We start from the raw sequence: 18,077 nt of genomic DNA on the forward strand, positions 1-18,077 counted from the left end.
CTCGTGAGGCGGTAAATTTAAATTTGTTTTTGTGTTTTGGTTACAGTTTTCTGTAACTTTTTGTGCGGCAAATTTAAAAACGTTCTGTTTTCGTATCACATTTTTATAATTTTTAGGACGAAATGAGGTTATATTTTATCAAAAAAAAAACAACTAGTGAAACAGTCATTTGTTTATTTGTAATCCTTAATAAAATAATACAAAAATTGCACTAAAATAATTTAAGAATCCAACTTTACACACAAATTGTCTAAATTTACAATAAATTAAGTGAATAAAAGCCTTCGCCATGCAACTATCCATCTCAGTCCGATAGTTCCATCTCAAACTATATACACCCCCGCCCCTCCCCCTCATGGCAATAACCTCGGATGGAACCTCCCCATATGTAAGATAAGCCCACTCGGATTATGCCTCACAAAGTACAAAAACGGCCGATCAAACCTCAACCTAGGCGTCTCAGGCAACCTGGCCTGTCTCGGCCTTTGCGCCAATGGCAAATCCAGATACCTGGGATCATGCAACGGGTCATGAAACGCCCTCTGATAGTCCTCCCAATCCAAGCTCCGCCTCTCCGCCGTCGCCGGATACACCTCCTTGTGATGCCCTTCCCCGATCCTGCCCTCGCCGCACGTGGCAAACTCGTTCAATTGGACGACGTCGGAGAGGTAGAGTTCGTGGGCGGCGCCGTTCAGCCCCTTCAGGTCCGCCTTCTGGGCGTCGAACAGCTCGTGCAAGCCCATGCGCTTCAGCGATTGGGTGGCGTTGACCAATGAGCGGTGCTGGAAGCGCGGGATTTGCAGCTCGAGGCCGGGGCGGGGGATGAGCGAGCGGAGGAGGCGCGACCACGCCCCTTTCTTGAACGAACTCTCAACGAGGCGCTTCTCGAGGCGCGAGAGCCCGTCCCCGGGGGCGGTAACGCCCTGCTGGCCCGGGATTATGAAGATGGTGGAGATGGTGGCGTCTTTGGAGCCGAGGGCGGCGGCGGTGGCGTCCAGACTGGGCTCGTAACCGGCGAGGAAACCCGAACGGTAGACGGTGGCGGGGATGGGGATGAGGCGGCGCTGGCGGAGCGAGGGGAGGACCACGAAGTGGAGCTCGCCGTCGCGGCCCTCGGTCGAGCCGTGGGAACAATCCGTCTAGAAAAAAAATAAAAAAAATTGCAAAAAATATATCATACAGGGTGTCTCATTTTTTTCAACTGACTATATTTTACAAGAAAACTAACCTGGAAAATGCTAACACTGACCCCCGCCAGGGGCGGCTTCGCCACCAAACTCCCATCCTTCAAAAACTCCCCAATCCTCCCATCTGTATGTTTTTTAACCAACAGATTCGTCCTCCTCCTAATCACATCCCCAATCTCCCTAAAACTCGCCTCCTCGACATGCCCATCATAAAACTGCCGCACCCTCTCTTTATAGAACCCCAACAACTTCCCCTTACTCCTATCACTGTACAACTCCCTCACAATAGCCGACACAGCCACCCCTGATTCAGGCCCCACCTCAATCGACTCTGACACATTTTTGAAAATCAAATGCGGATTGAACGTCACCATATCGTCCAGCTTGAGTATTTCGTTCATTTCGCCCGAGGTGGCCCCCCGGGCCCCCAGGAACACCATGGCCAGGAGTGACGTGGCGGCAAAAGGGGACACCACAACGCTACGGGCCGTACTTAGCCCATTTGTCACACTCTTCCAAAAACCGAACGCCAATTCGTTACACAACTGCACGAATTGGTAAATGTCGGTGTCAAGGTGGGCGGTACTGTCCTCCAATCCGAAGCCTTGCAGCGGCTTCGGGACCAAATCCACGGCAGGGGGCGTGGACGTGGGCGGGGCTAGGGTGGAGACTAACGTCCAGGTCGCGCCTGATTCGTTCTTTTCGTTGATTGTGATCTCAATCGAGGGCGTGGTGCTACTCTCGATTGTTTCTTCAGTCGTGGTACTGTCAAAAGTCGTGGTACTGTCAATGGTTGTGGTTTCGACCAAAGTACCATTTTGGGGCATGGTACTGTCAATAGTTGTGGTTTCGACCAAAGAACCATTTTTGGGCATGGTACTGTCATCGAAGGTACCATTTTTGCGCATCTCGTCCAACATGGCGTCGTACTCCATTTCGAGACTCAAGTCGGCTTTGGCCGGTTTTGGTTCGTTCCGTATTATGGTGATATTGATGATATGACTTTCGGGTGGTACCACCGTTGGTACCACTGTTGTGGTTTCGGGTTCTAGAGTCGTGGATACTTGCAGTACTTGCGATAGGAGCGAATCAACCGACTCACTAAGATCCATTGTTGTGGGTACTACTTTTGTTGGTACCATATCTAGTAGACTCGAACCTGCAGTGGCGGTTTCCGCCATAACCTCCTCCATTGTTTTATTCCCCCCATTTTTCATCATCTCCTCAACCATTGAAGCCTCCTTCTGTGCCTCAACGTACGGTCCAGAAGTACCAACAGCTTGTGAAATCAATTGTTCGATTGTTTCAATGAAGGTCTGATCGGTTGTGGTGGTCGGTACTTCGGTCGGGTTCGTCAGCCGGATCAAAAACTTCTCACTTGCTTCGGTTGTTTCCGTTTTTTCTTCAGTGGTACTATCGGATAGTTGCGAATTAATTTCGTAAATGTTGGTCGAAGTTAGGAGGAACTGCTCAAGGTCAGGTACCGTCGATTCCGTTGTGTTGGTACTCAGTGTTTTGACAGTGACGTATTCGGTACCAAGGGTACTCAAGTCGGGTTCCGACTGGTTCTTGGTGTCACTGACCAGGAAAAAGGTACTGAAGGTACCATAAGTGGACGTTTCTTGTTGGGTAGTTGTTGGAGTTGTTGTTGTTGTTGTTTCGGGTACCACTTTGGTGGTACTTGGCATTTCAGTGGAGGTTGTCTCAGGCTCGGTTGTTGTTGTTGTTTCAAGCGCGATTTTCTCAAATTGTGGTACTATTGTCTTTCTGTCAAGTTCTGTTGTTGTTGGCGGTGTTGTTGTTGTTGGTACTGTTGTTATTGTTGTTGTTTCAGGCAAGATTTTCTCAAACTGGGCGCCAGCATCCGGTACTATTGTCTCACTGACGGGTTCTGTTGTTGTCGCAGGTGTTGTAGTTGTGGTAGTTGTTGTAGAGGGCGCCTCTGTTAAGGTCGTAGTCCTTGTGGGCCTCCTTAAGGGCTTGAAGGTCGTACTTTTCACCGGGAACGGCCTTTTTGTCCCTTTCCTGACGTTGTTTTTGAATTCTGACTCATGTTGTGGCTTGATTTCAACAACTGGTGACACGTTATCACTTCTTTCAGTTGTTGAATTCGAATTTGTGATAATTTCCACGTTAATTAAGGGCGTACTACTTGTAGTACTAGTGGTAGTAGTGCTAGTACTACTGGTTTGCAAAGTGTTGACTTTCTGAGTGGTGGAGATTTGCTCAGTCGTGGCCATTACTAGCACAGTATCAGGTGTCACGTGACTGGTGGGCGGTTCCGGTTTAATGTCCGCCCCCGAATTGCCGAAAATGGCGGGTAAAATCATACTCCACGAATCGGAAACGTCCGGTGTATCAAATTCGGGTTTTTCCGGATTCTTGTGTTGCTTGATTTCTTCTTTAAGTACGTTTTGCACGTTATTGACCACGTCGTTGACCCGTTTTTCGGGCATGAAGGCGTCGAGTGTGACGTCATCGTCACCGGTTGCTATGATGTCGTGGATTTCTTCAAGTGTCATTAGTCTTTTGACCAAATCACCGGCATCGTCAAATGTGTAAAACTCGTATCTGTCTGGATTGAGTAGTTCAATAGGGCTGGCAACATCTGTGGCAACCTGTGGTTTTGATACAGGTTTGCCAACCGCATCGGTGTAAATTTTAGAGCCGTTTCCGGCGTCCATTATGACGGAGACTGAAGTGACGACGCTGCAACAAAATCGAGATAACTGTGAGTGAGGAGATTTATGGTTTGGCAGATGGTTGATGAAATGGTGAAGCGGGGAATTGGTTATATTTATGGCCTGGTTGGCAGTGATGAGCACCGTTTGTTGACGGTTAAAACGGCAAGATAATTGTAACGAGATTAATTGATTTGGAGCGAGTGAGCGCTGAGCCGGAATTGACAGTTAATTGTGGCGAGTGATGGGTTTTACCTCCCCTTATGCGGCCATTAAACTAGTTGGCATTTCATTACTTCCCCTCACGCGGCCATTATCATAAAAACTATTAGTTTTGGGGAAAAATTAAGAAAAAAATTGAAATTCTCAGACAATTTTACTTAAGAAAAGTGGGAAATTAAGGTTTTTTGACTATAAACCTTGACAGAAAAAAATTATGATTAGACCACTCATTTAAGATTTTTACCTTCACGACCTGATTTTTGACAGATATCTCAAAAACTGTTGGTCGCAGATAGAAACCAAAAACAAATTCGAAGTTCTCAGATAATTTTACATAGGAAAAGTGAAAAATTAAGGTTTTTTGACTATAAACCTTGATAGAAAAAAATTATGAATAGACCGCTCATTCAAGTTTTTTACCTTCACGAACTGAATTTTGCCCGATATCTCGAAAACTATTAGTCGCAGGTAGAAACTAAAAACAAATTCGAAATTCTCAGACAATTTTATATAAGAAAAGTGGGAAATTAAGGTTTTTTGACTATAAACCTTGATAGAAAAAAATTATGAATAGATTGCTCATTCAAGTTTTTTACCTTCACGAACTGAATTTTGCCCGATATCTCGAAAACTATTAGTCGCAGGTAGAAACCAAAAACAAATTCGAAATTCTCAGACAATTTTACATAAGAAAAGTGGGAAATTAAGGTTTTTTGACTATAAACCTTGCTAGGAAAAAATTATGATTAGACCACTCATTTAACATTTTCACCTTCACAACTTGAATTTTGACAGATATCTCAAAAACTGTTAGTCGCAGGTAGAAATAAAAAACAAGTTCGAAATTCTCACACAATTTTACAAAAGAAAAGTGGGAACTTAAGGTTTGTTGACTATAAATCTTGATAGAAAAAAAATTATGAATAGACTGGTCATTCAAGTTTTTTGCCTTCAAGACCTCAATTTTGACAGATATCTCGAAAATTATTAGTCGCAGGTAGAAACTAAAAACAAATTCGAAATTCGCAGAGAATTTTACATAAGAAGAGTGGGAAATTAAGGTTTTTTAACTATAAACCTTGATATAAAAAAAATATGAATAGACTGCTCATTCAAGTTTTTTACCTTTACGAACTGAATTTTGCCCGATATCTCGAAAACTATTAGTCGTAGGTAGAAACCAAAAACAAATTTGAAATTCTCAGACAATTTTACATAAGAAGAGTGGGAAATTAAGGTTTATTGATTATAAACCTTGATAGAAAAAAATTATGAATAGACCGCTCATTCAAGTTTTTTACCCTCACGAACTGAATTTTGTCCGATATCTCGAAAACTATTAGTCGCAGGTAGAAACCAAAAACAAATTCGAAATTCTCAGACAATTTTACATAAGAAAAGTGGGAAATTAAGGTTTATTGATTATAAACCTTGATAGAAAAAAATTATGAATAGACCGCTCATTCAAGTTTTTTACCCTCACGAACTGAATTTTGTCCGATATCTCGAAAACTATTAGTCGCAGGTAGAAACCAAAAACAAATTCGAAATTCTCAGACAATTTTACATAAGAAAAGTGGGAAATTAAGGTTTTTTGACTATAAATCTTGATAGAAAAAAAATTATGAATAGACTGGTCATTCAAGTTTTTTGCCTTCAAGACCTCAATTTTGACAGATATCTCGAAAATTATTAGTCGCAGGTAGAAACTAAAAACAAGTTCAAAATTCTCAGAGAATTTTACATAAGAAGAGTGGGATATTAAGGTTTTTTAACTATAAACCTTGATATAAAAAAAATATGAATAGACTGCTCATTCAAGTTTTTTACCTTTACGAACTGAATTTTGCCCGATATCTCGAAAACTATTAGTCGCAGGTAGAAACTAAAAACAAATTCGAAATTCTCAGAAAATTTTACTTACGAAAAGTGGGAAATTAAGGTTTTTTGACTATAAACCTTGATAGAAAAAAATTATGATTAGACCATTCATTTAAGGTTTTCACCTTCACAACTTGAATTTTGACAGATATCTCAAAAACTGTTAGTCGCAGGTAGAAATAAAAAACAAATTCGAAATTCTCACACAATTTTACATAAGAAAAGTGGGAAATTAAGGTTTTTTGACTATAAATCTGGATAGAAAAAAAATTATGAATAGACTGGTCATTCAAATTTTTGCCTTCAAGACCTCAATTTTGACAGATATCTCGAAAATTATTAGTCGCAGGTAGAAACTAAAAACAAATTCGAATTTCTCAGAGAATTTTACATAAGAGGAGTGGGATATTAAGGTTTTTTAACTATAAACCTTGATATAAAAAAAATATGAATAGACTGCTCATTCAAGTTTTTTACCTTTACGAACTGAATTTTGCCCGATATCTCGAAAACTATTAGTCGCAGGTAGAAACTAAAAACAAATTCGAAATTCTCAGAAAATTTTACTTAAGAAAAGTGGGAAATTAAGGTTTTTTGACTATAAACCTTGATAGAAAAAAATTATGATTAGACCTCTCATTTAAGATTTTCACCTTCACAACTTGAATTTTGACAGATATCTCAAAAACTGTTAGTCGCAGGTAGAAATAAAAAACAAATTCGAAATTCTCAGACAATTTTACATAAGAAAAGTGGGAAATTAGGGTTTTTTGACAATAAACCTTGATAGAAAAAAATTATGAATAGACTGCTCATTCAAGTTTTTTATCTTCACGAACTTTATTTTGCCCGATATCTCGAAAACTATTAGTCGCAGGTAGAAACCAAAAACAAATTCGAAGTTCTCAGATAATTTTACATGAGAAAAGTGGGAAATTAAGGTTTTTTGACTATAAACCTTGATAGAAAAAAAATATGAATAGACCGCTCATTCAAGTTTTTTACCCTCACGAACTGAATTTTGCCCGATATCTCGAAAACTATTAGTCGCAGGTAGAAACTAAACACAAATTCGAAATTCTCAGACAATTTTACATAAGAAAAGTGGGAAATTAGGGTTTTTTGAGTATAAACCTTGTTAGGAAAAAATTATGATTAGACCACTCATTTAAGATTTTCACCTTCACAACTTGAATTTTGACAGATATCTCAAAAACTGTTAGTCGCAGGTAGAAATAAAAAACAAGTTCGAAATTCTCACACAATTTTACATAAGAAAAGTGGGAAATTAAGGTTTTTTGAGTATAAACCTTGTTAGGAAAAAATTATGATTAGACCACTCATTTAAGATTTTCACCTTCACAACTTGAATTTTGACAGATATCTCAAAAACTGTTAGTCGCAGGTAGAAATAAAAAACAAGTTCGAAATTCTCACACAATTTTACATAAGAAAAGTGGGAAATTAAGGTTTTTTGACTATAAATCTTGATAGAAAAAAAATTATGAATAGACTGGTCATTCAAGTTTTTTGCCTTCAAGACCTCAATTTTGCCAGATATCTCGAAAATTATTAGTCGCAGGTAGAAACTAAAAACAAATTCGAAATTCTCGGAGAATTCTACATAGGAAAAGTGGGAAATTAAGGTTTTTTGACTATAAACCTTGATAGAAAAAAATTATGAATACACTGCTCTTTCAAGTTTTTTACCTTCACGAACTGAATTTTGCCCGATATCTCGAAAACTATTAGTCGCAGGTAGAAACTAAAAACAAATTCGAAATTCTCAGAGAATTTTACATAAGAAAAGTGGAAAATTAAGGTTTTTTTACTATAAACCTTGATAGAAAAAAATTATGATTAGACCACTCATTTAAAATTTTTACCTTCACGACCTGAATTTTGACATATATCTCAAAAACTGTTAGTCGCAGGTAGAAACTAAAAACAAATTCGAAATTCTCAGACAATTTCACATAAGAAATGTAGGAAATTAAGGTTTTTTGACTATAAACCTTGAAAGAAAAAAAATTATGAATAGACCACTCATTCAAGTTTTTTACCCTCACGAACTGAATTTTGCCCGATATCTCGAAAACTATTAGTCACAGATGAAAACCAAGACCAGATTCGCGATTTTTAGACAATTTTACATGCGAAAAGTGTCCGCTTAAATTTTACACTTTTTTTTTCCAAGTCTCTCCAATCGATTGTTTCCAAATCCCACCACTGTCTGAATAAATCACTCGCGTTATCTCCCCGCCAAGAAAAACCCGTGAAAATCTCGGTAATTTTTTACTGTTATCGAAATTCCAATCAGTTGTGAAACGCATCATCACGCGAGCCAACCTAACGGGAAAAAACTCACCTGGACCCTAACACCGTCCTGTCCTTGTCCTTGTTGTCCTCAGCCGCCGCCAGAAGGGCGAGAAGCAGCAGCCGCCACATGCTTCTGCAAAAGTCAAGTCATCAGTGCCGGCTTCCCCTCACGCGGCCATTATCCCAGCCGCCTTAATTACCGTGTTGTAATAACTGTAGCGTTTTGGTTACTCAATTCGGCTAATTATTAACGATGCAACAATAACGTTATTTATTCTATTCTAATGTAACGGCTGTGAATGTGGTGATGATATAAAGTCGTTATGTAAAAAAAAATGACACGCACCCTTTGCAGGGGTGGGGCGAACCTCCCCTCCTGCGGCCATTTGGGGCTAAATACTGTGTCAATGGCTCTATTGAAGCATGGAACAGGTTGTAGGTGTGGTATTTACCTACTTGTTATTCCGACACGATCGTACCATTGCACCTACCCATATATTAAGTGCTCCACAATACCATAACGTCGATTAATCATTAAGAAATGCTCCTTAACCCAATTTTCCCACGTGATTTCAAACGCCGAAACTAACAGTACTTGTGAAAAATTTTTTTTTCCGTGATAAATAAGCCCTCGAGTGCTTTTATGCCTAGAAACCCAGATTTAGAAATATGCTAATGGTTGCCATTCATGGCAAATAAACGGCCGGAACGTTTATTAATCGATAAATGGGACAAGTTTGAATTACAATGGGACGAGTAATGGGTTGTGTCGTTACGGAGCGCTTCGAATGTAAATCGAACCACATATAAGGAATTTTACAGGAAGTTGAATTTCAAGAGTCGGATTTCCATGAATCAGGAGCTTTGCGATCACTAAATAATAAAGGTAAAAGTTCGATGGCCGGGACAGGAAATAGGCTCTAATGAGGTGTGAAAATTCGAGGATTGCCAGTTTTTTGGACAAAAACGACAAGATAAACGAACATTATTGACCAGCATTTTAATCAAAATAATTTACAACTGTACTTTTTTGTCCTTTCTTCCTTTATTTGCAAAAGTTTTTATTTTATAATTATTTTTCTAGGGCTTAACTATTGTTTTTATGGTGATTTTTACATTACCTCCCCTCTTGCGGCCATTACAATAAATGACATTTGATATTTTCGCATCAAACCGTTATTATATAAAGAAATTTCAAGTGTGTTGAATAATATTGCGGAAAAATTAATTAAAAGAAACGGTTTTTTTATTATTTGCAAAAATTTTCCTTTGAATCGTAGTTTTAGAGATCGCCTCCCCTCTTGCGGCCATTAAAATAATTGACATTTGGTATTTTCCCCTCAAGCTGTCACTACTACTATTTAAAAAATCAAGTGTTGAATAATACTGTGGAAAATGAATTAAAAGAAACGTGTTTTTTTAATTATTTGCAAAAATTTTCCTTTGAATAGTAGCTTCCCCTCGTGCGGCCATTAGAATAATTGACATTTACCTAAAGTTTTCACATTTTTTATGATACTTGTGGCTTTTTTCGTAATTATTATTAATTTTTGAGACCACCTCCCCTCTCCGGCCATTACATTAATCACAGTGAACTAGATTTTATTGTTTAAAATTTAATATATATAACTAGGTTCATGCCGAAACAACAAAAACGTATATTATTGATTGTTTTAGGCAAAAATGGTTTATTTAACTGTGTTTCTGCTTTTAAACAAATTCCAGTTACTGCTTTTTTAATATTTTTGCAAAAAATTTGTCAGTAATTTTGAAGGTATATTCTCGTCTTATCTCTTATTTTCAATATTAAAAAAATGTTCTTAAACGCTAAAATGTTGAGTAATCGCTAATAGAAAATAAAATAAAATATTTTATTTTTTTTGTTTTTTTTAATAACAAAAATATATGGCTCGATTACTTCCCCGCCTGCGGCCATTATTTTTATAATTACTTTTATATCATATGTTTTTATATATATTTTTATTAACAACCTCTTCTGCGAAATTTTTTTTACACATTTTCAACACTTTTAAAAACCCAAGTATTTTAACTTTTAAAGTGAAAAAAAAAACGATTAAAGCTTGGTTATTTCCCCTCTTGTGGCCATCTTATACTTAACTAGTTAATTAGATTTTATGCTAAATTTGAATTTTTTAGCTCCATTTTTCAAATTGCTGTCGAAAGTTTTTCATTTTATTGTTCAAAATTTTGTTGTTTTTTTCGGCATTACAAAAAATATTTTTTTATTTAATTATTTTCACTTTGAGGAAATTACACTTAATAATCACGTCAACAAAAACGAAAAAATTATTGAATGTTTTAGCGAAAAACTATTTAATTTAACTATTTATTGAATGAATTAATTTTTAAATCTTCTATAAAAATGCTGAAAATGGCTTTAAATATTTTTGTCATATTAAAAAAAAATCGATCAAAAGCCAGATTATTTCCCCTGTTGCGGCTCTTATTTATAATTTTAGGTTAAAATTTCAATTTATAGAAAAGATACCTCTCCTCTTGCGGCCATGATTAATTTTTTGTTTTTTATTTATTGGTTTACAATGAAAAATTTTTTTTTTTCAAATATTTTTGCAAAAACCTCGATTTTGTATTTTTTTAAGCCAAAGCATAGTTATTTCCCCTTCTGTGGCCATCACACGAATATACTAACTAGATTTTTGGTTTTTTGTTAGTTACCACCCCTCCAGCGGCCATCACACAAATCCCAGCCAACTCGATTTTATCATAAATCTCTAAATTTCTACACGAATTTGCTAATAATTTTTTACCCTCAGTGTGTTTCAAGTCCACCGCAATCGTTCTGCTGTTCTCGCTTGCTTTGATGCACACTTCTCGGAGTCAATGGCACAACTGGCGAAGAGTCGAGTGCTCTGGTCAGGTGCTCGACCTTGACCGCTGGACCATCGGAGGCGGCGTTGTGCCACCGCCGCCACCTTGATTCGCGATGCAGTGTGCATTAATGATGCAGTAACGCTGGTCCACTGACAGATATTTCAACGAGGAGAAATATATCGACCAAACGGGAGTTTATTTACGACGGGATTTTCTAGCCCGAGGGAATAACCCTGCACGGGAAAGGAGTCCCGAGGGATGAGGGTTAATTAACCCAGAGTTATATTATTTCTATTATAATTCTCCACGTTAATAAGATAAGAGCGGTTGTTTGATAATTTGTTGTAATGGCCGCACGAGGGGAGGCAAAATGGCGTTTTGTCATGGCCGCCTTTTCTTACAAATTTGGCAAAGTTCTAAATAAAAATAAAACAAAAAATTATAAAAATATTTAATAAAGTCATTCCAAAAGTTGTAACTTAATTTAATATCTAGTTAACTAGATATTGTGATGGCCCCTGGAGGGGAGGCAAAATGGCGAAAAAGCGTCAAAGTTTTGTCAATTTGGCAAAATTCTTAATAAAAATAAAACAAAAAATTATAAAAATATTTAATAAATTCATTCCAATAATTTAATATCTAGTTAACTAGATATCGTGATGGCCGCTGGAGGGGAGGTAACTTGGAAAATAGATCTCAAATTAAAATTGTGTTGTAGTTAAATTTTGTTGATTTTTACGATTTTTTCCTTTTCTCCAGTCACACAGCTGCAGTTCTTGCCACAAAAGAGCCATCTTTCAACCTTTTAAATGACATTCCGTGTCAATTATTCGAAATCACGTCAGAGCCAATTATATTAGAAAGTAAATAAGTTTCAGTTACACAATTCCAATTTTTCGAAACTTAGTAAACTCCGAACGTGCCGCAACAAAACATCGTTACTCATTCAGCATTCCTCACAGTTAAAAACCTCGATTTTGTGCTCTAACGGATCAACTGGAACAACTTAGAAATGGATTAAGTAGCGAGTTGTGGATTTGTCAAAGTGTTAATTACACTAGACAAGTGACAAGCTTGTAATTAATACAAGACGTGTCACGAATTAAATGCTACATTTTTGCTGTGAACCTTGACATGGCACACTGTATTTTGTTACGGTCGAAATGTACCGTAAGGATAAATGATCGTTTTCGGGTTTTTTTAGTGTGTCAGACTGAAAGTAAATACGTGGTGATGTCTGAATATGCAAATTTGATTATTTTAGTTCGAAGAAATGTGCCGATGGTAAATCACTGAACAGTTAGAATAATTGCGACGAGATGTTCGATTTCGTTCGCTGTGGCACCGAAACACAAAAAATTACCAGGAAAAAAATTCAATTTCTTAAATTTGGCCCCAAAATATTTTTTTCTAGAAAAAAGTTTGGAAGGAGTTACTGTCAAAAGATTGTTTTAATATATTTTTTCAATTTTCTGTTTTTTCTTTAGGCCAACTTGATTTTTTTGTCATTGTTATTTGCAGTGATGTTAAAATAATGATTACGAATTGATAGTTGTAAACGTACAATACTCAAACTAGTTAACTCACTTATAAAAAAAACGATAAACAATTTTGAGTAAATAATATTAAAAAATCAAATAATATTTAAAAGATTCAGGAACAATTCAGTAATTTTTTATTAGTATTTTCTTGGCGACTTTAATTTTTGTTAATGAGGAGTAAACAAACCATGGTGACATTTAATGTTTAAAAATTATCATTACGAACTTTGAATTTTTTCTTTAGAAATCAAATTTCTAATTTAAGCACGATATTTAAAGGTTAAAAACATTTAATTTTGCGAAAAAATGTTTGAATGAAAAAGGCTTCGACAATCAGATTTCTCTAATTATCATTGTAAAAGTTACTATCAAGAAATTTCAAACATCATACAGGATGTCCACAATTTTGGAAAATTTTGATTTTCTACTAAACTTTTCGGGATAAAAATTTCAAGTTTGGGACATCGTTTCTGATTAAATAAAGCAACTTTTTGGCCGTAGTTTTAACTAAAAACACATGGTTTTAGACTAACTTTTCGAAATTTTAATTTTCTCAGTATCTAGGTTTTAGGGCACAATTTTTAAAATTTGTAACATGGTTTGTTATGATGTTTTTTAGTTAAAACGCATATCTCACATTAATTTTTAACAATATACAGGGTGTACACAATTTTGGAAAATTTTGCTTTTTTTCGAAATCTTTCGAGGCAGAATTTTTATATTTGGAATACTGTTTTAATTAATGAAAGCAACTTTTTTGGCTATTTTTCTAATTTAAAACACGTGTCTCGTGCCTATTTGTCATAATACAGGGTGTACACTATTTTGGAAAATTTTGATTTTCTCCATAACTTTCCGAGACAGAATTTTCTAATTTGGAAAACCATTTCTAATAAATGAAAGCAATTTTTTGGCTATTTTTCTAATTAAAACCACGTGTCTCATGCCTATTTGTCACAATACAGGGTGTACACAATTTTGGAAAAATTTGATTTTCACCGAAACTTTTCGAGACAGAATTTTCGAATTTGGAAAACCATTTCTAATAAATGAAAGCAATTTTTTGGCTATTTTTCTAATTAAAACCACGTGTCTCATGCCTATTTGTCACAATACAGGATGTACACAATTTTGGAAAATTTTGATTTTCACCGAAACTTTCCGAGACAGAATTTTCGAATTTGGAACACCATTTCTAATAAATGAAAACAACTTTTTTGGCTATTTTTTTTAATTTAAAACACGTGTCTTATGCCTATTTATCATAATACAATGTGTACACAATTTTGGAAAATTTTGATTTTTACCGAAACTTTCCGAGACAGAATTTTCGAATTTGGAACACCATTTCTAATAAATGAAAGCAACTTTTTTGGCAATTTTTTAATTAAAAACACGTGTCTTATGCCTATTTGTCACAATACAGGATGTACACAATTTTGGAAAATTTTGATTTTTACCGAAACTTTTCGAGGCAGAATTTTCGAATTTAGAACACCATTTGTAACAAATGAAAGCAACTTTTTTGGCTATTTTTTAATTATAAACACGTGTCTCATGCCTATTTGTCAGAATACAGGCTGTACACAATTTTGGAAAATTTCGATTTTCACCGAAACTTTCCGAGACAGAATTTTCGAATTTGGAACACCATTTCTAATAAATGAAAACAACTTTTTTGGCTATTTTCTTAATTAAAAACACGTGTTTCATGCCTATTCGTCATAATACAGGGTGTACACAATTTTGGAAAATTTTGATTTTTACCGAAACTTTCCGAGACAGAATTTTCGAATTTGGAACACCATCTCTAATAAATGAAAGCAACTTTTTTGGCAATTTTTTAATTAAAAACACGTGTCTGATTCCTGTTTGTCATAGTACAGGGTGTACACAATTTTGGAAAATTTTGATTTTCACCGAAACTTTTCGAGGCAGAATTTTCAAATTTGGATCACCATTTCTAATAATTGAAAGCAACTTTTTTGGCTATTTTTTTAAATTTAAAACACGTGTCTTATGCCTATTTATCATAATACAATGTGTACACAATTTTGGAAAATTTTGATTTTTACCGAAACTTTTCGAGACAGAATTTTCGAATTTGGAACACCATTTCTAATAAATGAAAGCAACTTTTTTGGCTATTTTCTTAATTAAAAACACGTGTCTTATGTCTATTTATCATAATACAATGTGTACACAATTTTGGAAAATTTTAATTTTCACCGAAACTTTTCGAGACAGAATTTTCGAATTTGGAACACCATTTCTAATAAATGAAAGCAACTTTTTGGGCTATTTTTTTAATTTAAAACACGTGTCTTATGCCTATTTATCATAATACAATGTGTACACAATTTTGGAAAATTTTGATTTTCACCGAAACTTTTCGAGGCAGAATTTTCAAATTTAGATCAACATTTCTAATAAATGAAAGCAACTTTTTTGGCTTTTTTTTTTAATTTAAAACACGTGTCTTATGCCTATTTATCATAATACAATGTGTACACAATTTTAGAAAATTTTTATTTTTACCGAAACTTTCCGAGACAGAATTTTCGAATTTGGAACACCATCTCTAATAAATGAAAGCAACTTTTTTGTCAATTTTTTAATTAAAAACACGTGTCTGATGCCTATTTGTCACAATACAGGGTGTACACAATTTTGGAAAATTTTAATTTTCACCGAAACTTTTCGAGACAGAATTTTCGAATTTGGAACACCATCTCTAATAAATGAAAGCAACTTTTTTGTCAATTTTTTAATTAAAAACACGTGTCTTATGCCTATTTATCATAATACAATGTGTACACAATTTTGGAAAATTTTGATTTTCACCGAAACTTTTCGAGACAGAATTTTCGAATTTGGAACACCATTTCTAATAAATGAAAACAACTTTTTTGGCAATTTTTTAATTAAAAACACGTGTCTGATGCCTATTTGTCACAATACAGGGTGTACACAATTTTGGAAAATTTTGATTTTCACCGAAACTTTTCGAGGCAGAATTTTCAAATTTGGATCACCATTTCTAACAAATGAAAGCAACTTTTTTGGCAATTTTTTTAATTTAAAACACGTGTCTTATGCCTATTTATCATAATACAATGTGTACACAATTTTGGAAAATTTTGATTTTTACTGAAACTTTCCGAGACAGAATTTTCAAATTTGGAACACCATTTCTAATAAATAAAACAACTTTTTTGGCTATTTTCTTAATTAAAAACACGTGTTTCATGCCTATTTGTCATAATACAGGGTGTACACAATTTTGGAAAACTTTAATTTTCACCGAAACTTTTCGAGACAGAATTTTCGAATTTGGAACACCATTTCTAATAAATGAAAACAACTTTTTTGGCTATTTTCTTAATTAAAAACACGTGTTTCATGCCTATTTGTCATAATACAGGGTGTACACAATTTTGGAAAATTTTAATTTTCACCGAAACTTTTCGAGTCAGAATTTTCAAATTTGGAACACCATTTCTAATAAATGAAAGCAACTTTTTTGGCTATTTTTCTTATTAAAATCACATGTTTTTGCCTATTTGTCACAATACAGGGTGTACACAATTTTAGAAAACTTTGATTTTTACCGATTTGAAAATTTGGGACACCGTTTTTCGTCTACTTCCCACAGTTACCAAATTTCGCATACAATGGAGCATCAAGGAAATAAATTCTTCCACATTACAAAATGTTCCATATTATACAACATTGACCGGTCCTGTTATAATCAATTAAATTGAGATAAAATCTCAAACAGTTACAATTGACAATTGCCACAGTAAAAAAAATCCCAACGATGTGAAAGGCACTAAACCATGCCAAAAAATCCCTTTCAAAGCCTAATCACAATACCGCTAACAGTTAGGTCCATAAAGCAGCGCTTTGACGGAAGCGGAAAAAAATCTCCGCACAAAACCAGAGTGTGATAATATTGTTGTTACCGCACCGGTTACGAATTATTAAGACAATGGAGGCCTATTTACCTACCTTTCAAGTAGCCGATTCGGGTTATATAAGTCCAGCATGCAATAATACAACAGTGTTATAGTTCATGTGAATGCACTCTCACTAAATACAATGAAGAAGAGGACACGGACCACTGCTTGCAGACTCGGCTAGAGCAAGAAAACACTGAGAGGATTCGAGCCAGCTTGTGGATTTATAAATACGTCTTGGGGTCACCGGGTAACGGGAAGATCAACGGACAAAGACGATGGAGACCATTCTGGGAAAAAAATTCGTCTGACGAAAGAAATTATTTTTTTGGGGGGTTGGCACGCCTGTGATCAAATCGGAGCTTGCACAGCTTGGTGGAAAATTGTCCAAGGATTCCGACGCTGTTTTTAGTTTTGATGTGCGATTTTTAGTTTTGGAGATATGGGCGTTTAAAGCAAATGCCTATTTTTGACCATTTTTTTTCAATTTTCTCGATGATTATTGGTCGTAGAGCCATGATTTTTTTTTCATTAGATGGGAAATTTAATGTGCTTTCCAGTGGTACTAAACATAAAGGGCTACGGTCAATAGTTTCAGATTTATTGGCGAATATCCACTTTAGAAAATTTTTGAAAAATCGAAAATTTTTATTTTTGACGTGATTCTTCAAATACAGTGTTTTGAAAAATGGTGTCCTTGAGGTAAAATCACGCGCTGAAAACGGCGCGAATGGTTAAAATGTTCTACAACGAGTGGTTATTTTGATATCAAACTATTTTCAATTTCTGGGTGCTCATCTTAAAATTTTTGTTGTTGAAATGTTGGTAGACCTGTACTCAAAATCTAGGTTTAAACACTTTGATAGACAATAGTTTCAAAATAATGGTCATTTTTTTCGTTTTTTTCAAACTTGCTGAACAATTTTTGGTTTTGGAGAATTTTTGAAATTGTTTTTTTTTTAATTTTTTGACGAAATGTTGCCAAATCTGTGCTCCATTTTAAGGTTTTTACTGTTTAATATAAACATTACTTTGAGTTTATACGATTTTTTTTCTGTATTTTAAAGGTGTTTTGATTACATCGTACAATTTTTGAAATTTGAAAAAATAAGGCTTAAAATTTTTGGAATTCGAATTTTTGTTTTTTTTTATTTTGTTGGTAGATCTGTCACCACCTTTAAAAGAAAATTGTTTCTGCATTCCGACTGTGTTTTCAATTTTGTCGTGTGATAAAATCAAAAATTTTTGAAAAAAAAAACAAAAATTTTTGAAATTTTTATACCGAAATTTTGAGTTTTTTATTTTTCGTAAAAAAGTTGGTAGATTTATGACCAACTTTGGATTTTAACTATTTATTTGGAAATTATTTCCTGATCCAGACAGTGTTTTTTGTTGTATTGTGCGATTTTTTGTCTTTGAGAAAACAAATTTTAA

General features: G+C 35.1%; 1 protein-coding gene across 2 annotated transcripts; it reads right to left on the minus strand.

Moving 5' to 3' along the window:
• Positions 1-157: 157 nt before the first annotated feature.
• On the minus strand, positions 158-16,842 carry LOC656390 (uncharacterized protein). Of its 2 annotated transcripts, none has more exons than XM_008201653.3 (4): positions 16,696-16,842; positions 8,340-8,423; positions 1,229-3,896; positions 158-1,139 (listed from the first exon to the last, which is right to left on the minus strand). In XM_008201653.3, exons 1-4 carry the CDS (start codon positions 16,731-16,733, stop codon positions 354-356), a joined length of 3,576 nt encoding a protein of 1,191 aa, XP_008199875.1. In that variant the 5' UTR covers positions 16,734-16,842; the 3' UTR covers positions 158-353. The 2 variants fall into 2 exon arrangements, with proteins under 2 accessions (XP_008199875.1, XP_968019.1); XM_962926.4 differs by lacking the exon at positions 16,696-16,842 and adding an exon at positions 11,080-11,201.
• Between the last annotated feature and the right edge of the window lie 1,235 nt (positions 16,843-18,077).

This window comes from Tribolium castaneum, chromosome 7 (assembly GCF_031307605.1).
Source record: "Tribolium castaneum strain GA2 chromosome 7, icTriCast1.1, whole genome shotgun sequence".
NCBI classification, from domain to species: Eukaryota; Metazoa; Arthropoda; class Insecta; order Coleoptera; family Tenebrionidae; genus Tribolium; species Tribolium castaneum.

Bases quoted from the DNA above. Each gene is read 5' to 3' on its own strand.
- LOC656390 (XM_008201653.3), bottom strand. From the start codon at position 16,733: ATGCTGGACTTATATAACCCGAATCGGCTACTTGAAAG. The intron at 3,897-8,339 runs GTGAGTTTTTTC...ATTTTGTTGCAG, and splicing joins AGGACGGTGTTAGGGTCCAG to CGTCGTCACTTCAGTCTCCG. The intron at 1,140-1,228 runs GTTAGTTTTCTT...TTTTTTTTCTAG, and splicing joins TCAGTGTTAGCATTTTCCAG to ACGGATTGTTCCCACGGCTC.